Below are 7,966 nucleotides of genomic sequence, written 5' to 3'. Positions count from 1 at the left end.
ATTCCGTGTTCGGTTCCTCTCTTAGTCTTAACTCGACTAATTAAAGGTGCTGTCTATTTGTATCACAGGAAGACGACGAAATTAGCGATGTACTCTCAGGAAATGAGAGATTTTGTCATCTTTTCTCGTTTGTAATTTTTTTACTGAATCCAATTTTTCTTTATACCTACATTTAAAAAAATTGCAAAATTTGCCACCCCCTAAATCCGGCCCTGAGTAGGTACTTTCTTGGATCTGAATATTGCGTTTTAGAAATTTTGATACTCTCTTATGTGCGATAATCCAAAGCGAAATCAATCCAAACAAAATAAAATTTTGCTTGCTGAAAAAATATCAAAGAAAAAATTGCTGGCATATTTCATAATCGTTGCCGGCAACAGAAAAAATTCATAATTATTGTGTACATACGGCAAGCCTGGACTTTGCGGTGAGCAGGGACGAAATTGCATCACCAACCAATGTTGACATGAAACCTAACCTCATACCGGGCTCGAAGCGATAAGAAAGAGGCGGCTGAGTTCTCGTCCCTTCGATACTTCGAGTTACATAAGTGATTTTTGTTTCATCTACCTTTTGTGCTGCCACTCTGAACTTTTACAATTTCAGCATGGTTTCTCGTGTAATCACCTCTGCGTTTTTAAGCGCTGTAAGTACATACTCATTCCACTCAGAGCTTGGACACAATCAGATCTTTCTTACGCAGTTTCTAACTTAGTCATTTTTGGTCTGATAGAAGTTTTCGACTCATGATCTGGTGCCATTTTTCTGTTTTCAACAGTTATGTAAATCCCGGGTCATTGTATGAAGTACCTCTCTCAATTAGAGTTAAATGAAACGCATTGATAAGCAAACAGTAGCATGTAATATTACTTCGCTCACCTACTTACTCGTTCAATTTTATATTGACGCATGGTTTTTGAATGTCTGTAAAATCAATGATAAACCGAAATGTTTATTAGTCAAGACTAATATAGTTGACTGCTCTAAGACTATGACGGTTTAATGCTCTCACTTAGTCCTAATGTGAATTTTCAGATTGCTGATATTAGTGTCAAAGCCCATCTTGCTCGAGGCTTCCCTATGAAATCGTCATAAAAATGCAAATATCACTTGATAGTATCCTGAAATCAACTATCAGTATTGTAGCTCATCTCACCAAAGCTCATTAAGAGTAAGTGAGTGAACTTTCAGATGTTATAAGATCTTTTTTAAATATTTCTTTCTTTCTTTCCAGGTACGCAATAAAAGTTTGCAGGAAGGAATACCAGCAGCAGCAGCCTCCATCAATTTTCCAACCTTCAAACAGCCGATCCGTTTTCATCATTGCGAATCAACTGGTTGGTATTGAACATTAAGCACCAACTCTATAAGACACTCATCTATAAGACACACATTTTTACTTTGACTTTGTAATCTTTTGTTTTAAATCAAAAGAAACAATAAATTATTATTATTATTTTTTAGTGTATTTTCCGAAGGAAATACACTATTGCGTTCTCCCCTGATGTCAGATCTGGACCAAAGACCATGTAATGAGCATCGATCATGGGTCGTAGATTACGAATATGCATGCCGTTTGAATTCATGTTTATATATATATATATATATATTTATTTATATATCTGTTTATTTATGTATGTATTTCCGACTCATCGTGGTTTTTCCGATTTTTGCTTGGTTATATTTCCCTCATTTTAAAACATTTCCGAATGAAACTTTTTGCGATGTAAAGAAGAGAAACAGGACTACCCTTCTGCGAAAAAAAAACGGAGATCGAAGTATTACATTTCGAATGGTGGGGGCGAGAAGTGGGGGGAGGTTCAATTTTGTGGGCGCGATAACTCGCGCAAATTAAAAGCTTTCCCCCCGAAATTTTTACAGAAGGAAGATCTTACTTAGTTCTAGGCTGGTATTGAATCTGAGCGAAATCGGTCGAGCCGTTTAAAAATGGCGAGCTTTGAAAGTTTTAGGCGGGGGGTGTGCGGCAAAAGGAGGGAAGCCGCACAGTGGGTCACGAACTGAAAATTGGTGGACAAGACGGCAATGTTGTCACACAGTGGGTCACGAACTGAAAATTGGTGGACAAGACGGCAATGTTGTCGCACAGTGGGTCACGAACTGAAAATTGGTGGACAAGACGGCAACGTTGTCGCACAGTGGGTCACGAACTGAAAATTGGTGGACAAGACGGCAACGTTGTCACACAGTGGGTCACGAACTGAGAAGTGGTGGATAAGACGGCAATGTTGTCGTACAATGGGTCACGAACTGATGAACTGATGGCTATATTGCCGCACAGTGGGTTAAAGACTGATAATTGGTGGACAAAACAGCAATGTTGTCGCACAGTGGGTTATGGAGATTCATCCATCGTCATTCAAGCTTGCCACAGCGTTTGTTGACATTTTTTCATATCAGACATTACATGAGGATTGTTGTTACAATCTGGCGACATGAAGTCCTTATTCGAATAATCAATGCCTCCAACAGTGTAAACGTAGATCCAACCTCCAAAGATTGATAGCTCCCCACCCCCTCCCCTCCCTTCGGAAAATACACTCTTCCCGCGGTGGACGCGCGGGTCACTTAAAGACAGAACAACTGAGGCCGGACACTCAAACTAAAAAACGCGCGCGAAGCGCGCGTCCTGGGGGGGCTTGGGGGGGCGAAGCCCCCCCAAAAACCGGCGCGGAGCGAAGCGGAGCGCCGGTTTTTTTTTTTTTTTTTTTTTTTTTTTTGTAACTCAGAAGAGGGAACACTTCCGGCACAAGTATTACTGACGGGCCACAAGCCAAAGTCAGTAACACATACTATCTTGCTTGAAAAAAAAAAAGGGTAAACGTTATTTTAAAGTAAAATTTAAAAAAAAATTTTGAAAAAAATTAAATTTTAAGCGAAATCAAAAAATTATTCGATATTAAGAAACGACCTGACAATACTTGACGTGCTTATAACGACGGACTCATTATTATTATTATTATTATCTCTGATATTCCAAAACTCAAGTAGTGCAAGGGTTCACATAGATCCATAACGCCACCTGCTTCTTGCAATCTAATGATTTTGCCTCATGAATGCCATTATGTAGCCAATAGTACGATTAGCCTGAAATTTATAGTGATGAGCTAAAAAAAAAGATATTATTTTTGAAAATGGTCTCACGACCTAAGGTTTGCCTCAAGTTTATTGTTAGCTACGGATTGTATATAGACGGTGTGGTAAGTCAGTAATTACATAACTCGGTTTATGACGTCGCAGACTTCCTGTCATTCTTTATTTTTTAAACAGAAAACTACTCAAGGGCAATTCTTTAAAATTCTTTCTTCTCTTTATAAAGAAAATTCTGCAAAAACTTCGAGGAATGATGTCAATTTGTTCTCCTTTGAAAAAATAACATAGAGGCGGAGATTTTCAGACACCGCAAACGAGATACATGATTGCGGACTTAGTACACTGTTGATATGTACTTGTAAGCAGTCAATTATTATTATTAGTCTGAATTGGTCATCAGTGATGGCCAAAGTCAGACATTCATACAATTCAGGCTCATTTGAAATTGAGCTGAGTTTTTCTGAGACTACGTAAAATCAAGCTCACAAAACTTAAGTCTATCACAGTTATAAAACTCTCTATAAGTTTGACGTTTTCATTCGTAGTGGCCAGTGAAAAATCAATTTACTTTCCGAGAATTTAGGAAAGCTGAAGCATTATACGAAGGAGGGTGGATTTAAAAAATAGTATCAAGTAAAAAGTTTTACTTTAACTCATTAGGTAGGTACTCACCTGCAGTCTAATACTTACCTCTTACTCACTCTGCTCAACCATTTTTTTTTTCTTTTTTTTTTTCATTAGGACCCAAAGTTCAGCATCCAGCTCCAGACTTCAAAGGCACTGCTGTTATCAATGGAGATTTTAAAGAGATCAAATTGTCAGATTTTGCAGGAAAATATTTAGTTTTGTTCTTCTATCCTTTAGATTTGTAAGTATCTATTTTTTTTTGTACTCTATCATTTGTGAAACTTAATCTTGTTAACCAAAAAAATTCCAAGTGGACCGTACTTACTGCAAGTGATCGTACTTGGTCTAAAATAGCTCTTGAAAAGTCAATTTCTGTAAAATTACGCAGCATGGAACTGATTACTTTTTGTGTAAGTTCTGTCCAACCTTTAAACTTAATCAAGCTCTCAATTTAAGATGCTCTTTTACCATCCCCATTGCTCAATCAACAAAAGGCGGCAACCGGTCAATACAAAAATATACAAGCTGATGACTCTTTTCAAATGGACAAACAATAAGTTTTAGTCTTGATAGTATCTATGTTGTGCTACTTCTTTCACGAGAAATATCCGTCAAGATAATCATGTTCACATAAGCATATCAATAAGTTGTGTATTTTTTTTTTACTAACTTTTTAGCAAAAAACTTGAATAGTAGGTTGATTGTTCCATCTGTGCTAGTCTCCCTCCACAAGAGCATTGAACATGAAGAGACAAGGATTTATGTCATTAACATTATCTCGGTCTTTTTTCTTTTCTTTTTTTTTACTTCAATTATTTATTTTTGCAGCACCTTTGTTTGTCCAACTGAAATTATTGCCTTCAGTGATCGCTACAAGGAATTTAAAGACATCAACACAGAAGTAGTTGCTTGCTCTTGTGACTCTCATTTCACCCACCTTGCTTGGACCAGAACACCAAGAAATGTAAGTATCATTAGGTTCCTCGTAAATTTTGTTTTTGAGATAGTGCTCCGAGTTTTGTACCAAAAAAACATAAAAGAATACTAATACAGAAGCTTTGACCTAATATTCTGGAGAATATTAGGTCAAAGCTTCTAGCAATAACTCTCATTACTAATAACGGCGGGAGTGTTCAAAGTGAATCTCTCTCAAGGCTGACAACAGCGCTGCCAAACTTAAACAGCGGTTCTCTCGTGTTCCCTATTTTTCATTCTCAAATTGATTCTTTGACAAAATTTTAAAATACTCTGAAAAATTTGTGCAGAATTATTGTAATCAGTAGCCAAAGGACTGATGAAATTAGGGCTATCAGTTTCTTGAAAGGACCCTGCACTTTCATTATGTATTTTAGTGCCTTTTTCCAAATTTGTTTATCGCATTGCAATCCCAATTCGAATTTTACCTAAAACAGTATTGCCTGTGCCAGACTATCAAATATCGAGATCCACACATCTTCTTTGTCTAAAGGATGCAGCCTGTACGCTTTTGAAGAGTTAGCAAGCTCTAGTTGGCTCCTCCGTTTCTTCATCACAGAAACAGACTTACGCAGAGCACTAACCTTGACGTTTTGATGGAACAATTTGATAGTGTAGCACAGGCCTATTAAACTACAGTATTTTTTATATTGATCTTCAGACAAGTTTTGTTAAAGTTTGATGGAACAGTTTTTATTTATTTTCTTTTTTAAGTAGCATGATTCTTAGGACTCATTTTATATTGGCAATTTTGTGACTTACAGGAAGGTGGCCTAGGACCCATACATTATCCATTATTAGCAGATTTTTCTAAAACAATTGCTGAAAGTTATGAGGTGCTAATAAAACCAGACGGAATTCCTCTTCGTGGACTCTTTCTAATAGACCCCAATGTAAGTTTTCAGTTGTCATCTACCTTATCTTTATTATTTATTACCTAAGTAATTGGTGTTTTTTTTTCGGCTCAGTCAAAATCAGTGTAAAATTTCCATGTATCCATTGTGAGTTATTTTCAAAAACCTTGGACATCAGAACTCATAACTTTACCTAGTTTGAGTTTTTGGATTCTTTGAAATAAAAGAAAAGAATCAATCTCTCTGAGAATTTTACTTGCTCTTTGGAGTTGTTTCAGCTTGAAATGCACGCCTGAAGACGAATTTTCAATTCCAACTTTTTTCATCAGTTGTTCTGTATGTTTCTAACTCAAAAAGCTGGAGAATCCAATTTTTTTCTTTTTTTTTTCTCAATACTCTGTTACCTAAATATTATTTTTATGATGCTTTACAGATGATTTTCATCAGATTCACCGCTAATGTTTGAATTTTTAAATTGTTTGTATTTACCTTTATATTAGCAAATGAGCAGTCCCTATTAGTAGATTCACTGATAAAGAATATATAAGTGACTGCTCAAAATCATAAGTTTCACTGCACCCTTGTCATTGGAGGAAGTTAGGTTTTTTACCACAAAATAAATTCTAAATCTATTTTATATTTTTCCAAACTTTTCTTTCTTTTCAGGGAGTTTTACGGCAGAAGACAGTGAATGATCTACCCGTTGGACGTAGTGTGGATGAAACACTACGCCTTGTGAAAGCGTTCCAATTTGTGGAGAAACATGGTGAAGGTAAGATGCAACCATTATTGTTTACAAAAGAATATGATCTTTGCCATCAACTTTCCCTCTACTGCATCATGATTTTCTTCCTATTACATTTTTCTGCCATGAAAGTTACAATCTTCCAGAAGATAAGCACAAACCTTAGTTGTACGAGCCCATCATGAAACCTGATTAGAATGTAATGCCTATCTTTTAACCAAGGGTATGCACTACTTCTGCAAAATTCAATGAAGTCTCAAAGAAGGAATAAGAATTTATTGCGCGGCCAGATAATATCTCATCAGGTCATTCCAAAGAATTAAGGAGTCACCAAAAAATATAAATCAAAGTATTTTCCTTATTTTCATCCACAATTTTAGCTGAGGAAATCACTTTCAAAGTTGCTGAAACCTCATTCCTATTTCAAACAAAAGGGAGACTACCCTGAGTATTTTGATCATTACACGATTCTTGTCTGTACGGTGACCATAATTTTGGCCTGTTTCATGTGATTGATGGTAATTGAAACTGCAGGTCAATACTACTGAAGACGCAAGGAAGACTCTACCAATGAGGATAGAGGAGAATTTTATCATGTCCTGCAACTTTCAATGCCGTTTTCAAATGAAAAAAGCTTTTAAGAGCGCTTTAAACACTGGAATTGATTTTCTTGCTAACCTTTAATCTGGTTATACCTTTTACCCAATAAGGCAACTTTAAGATTATTCATCAGTTTATTGCAACACTTAAATTGACTTCTCTTTCTTCCTTTTCCCCCAACAGTTTGTCCTGCCAACTGGACACCGGACTCTCCAACTATTAAACCAAATCCAGAAGCATCTAAGGAGTACTTCAACAAAGTAAACAAATAATCATAAAATTAGAGGACATCAATCCTCCCTCTGGATCATCAAAGTATGACTTTCACAGTTCAAGATGGTTGTCCAAGTTTTCCGCAAAAAAGAAAGCACTTTAACTTATTTACTTGCAAGTCAATGGTCCTGTAATATCTTGTTTAAGTTTGGTTTTTTGCATTGGTTTTATGAAATTGTGACTGAAAAAAGGTGATCAAAAGTATTTTAATGTTTTGAAATAAGAGCCTTAGGTGATACAGTTATTTAGATGTAGTATCCTGCTTTATCTCATAGCCTGCATTTTGCATTACGTGCACTTAAGTTCTCTTTATATTTTTCAATTTTGGCTTTCATATTAAATTGAGTACACCTGCAATAAAGTGGCTCTATCAATATATTTGAATTCAATCCTGTCCTCTCACGATATTGTTGTTGCCACACCTTACAAAGTCTAAATTTGAAATTTTTACTGTAATGTTTTTTATATCTGAAATAAATGTTTTACTTTGAATTTATATTTTTTTTATAGAATTATCAGCTTTTGCGCAATGCGTTTTTGGTACGATTGATGTATCTCTAATTTTAACCTTTAGGTGAATTATTTTGGGAAAATCTAAATTTCAGTCTGTAGATAGATCATTGAAGAATGTTCCTGCCGAAAATCATCTTCCAAAATCTTGAAATGAAGTCAAAAATACTGTTTCCATCTTGCAACTCATTTCAATGTATCGATATCGATGGTTAATTGGAAACAGTACTTTTGACTTTGTTTTGAAATTTTGGAGGGTGGTTTTTGGTTC

The 7,966-nt window shown here is 35.8% G+C and overlaps 1 protein-coding gene across 1 annotated transcript; it reads left to right on the top strand.

Moving 5' to 3' along the window:
* The first annotated feature begins 471 nt into the window (after nt 1-471).
* LOC109033510 (peroxiredoxin-2) lies at nt 472-7,677 on the top strand. Its single transcript, XM_019046168.2, has 7 exons — nt 472-646; nt 1,235-1,337; nt 3,853-3,979; nt 4,567-4,702; nt 5,478-5,606; nt 6,234-6,339; nt 7,096-7,677. The coding sequence occupies exons 1-7, from the start codon at nt 608-610 to the stop codon at nt 7,182-7,184; spliced, it is 729 nt and encodes a 242-aa protein (XP_018901713.2). The 5' UTR covers nt 472-607; the 3' UTR covers nt 7,185-7,677.
* Nucleotides 7,678-7,966: the final 289 nt, after the last annotated feature.

The sequence above is a fragment of the Bemisia tabaci genome, chromosome 4 (genome assembly GCF_918797505.1).
Source record: "Bemisia tabaci chromosome 4, PGI_BMITA_v3".
NCBI classification, from domain to species: Eukaryota; Metazoa; Arthropoda; class Insecta; order Hemiptera; family Aleyrodidae; genus Bemisia; species Bemisia tabaci.
This window is presented reverse-complemented; position numbering and strand designations above follow the sequence as displayed.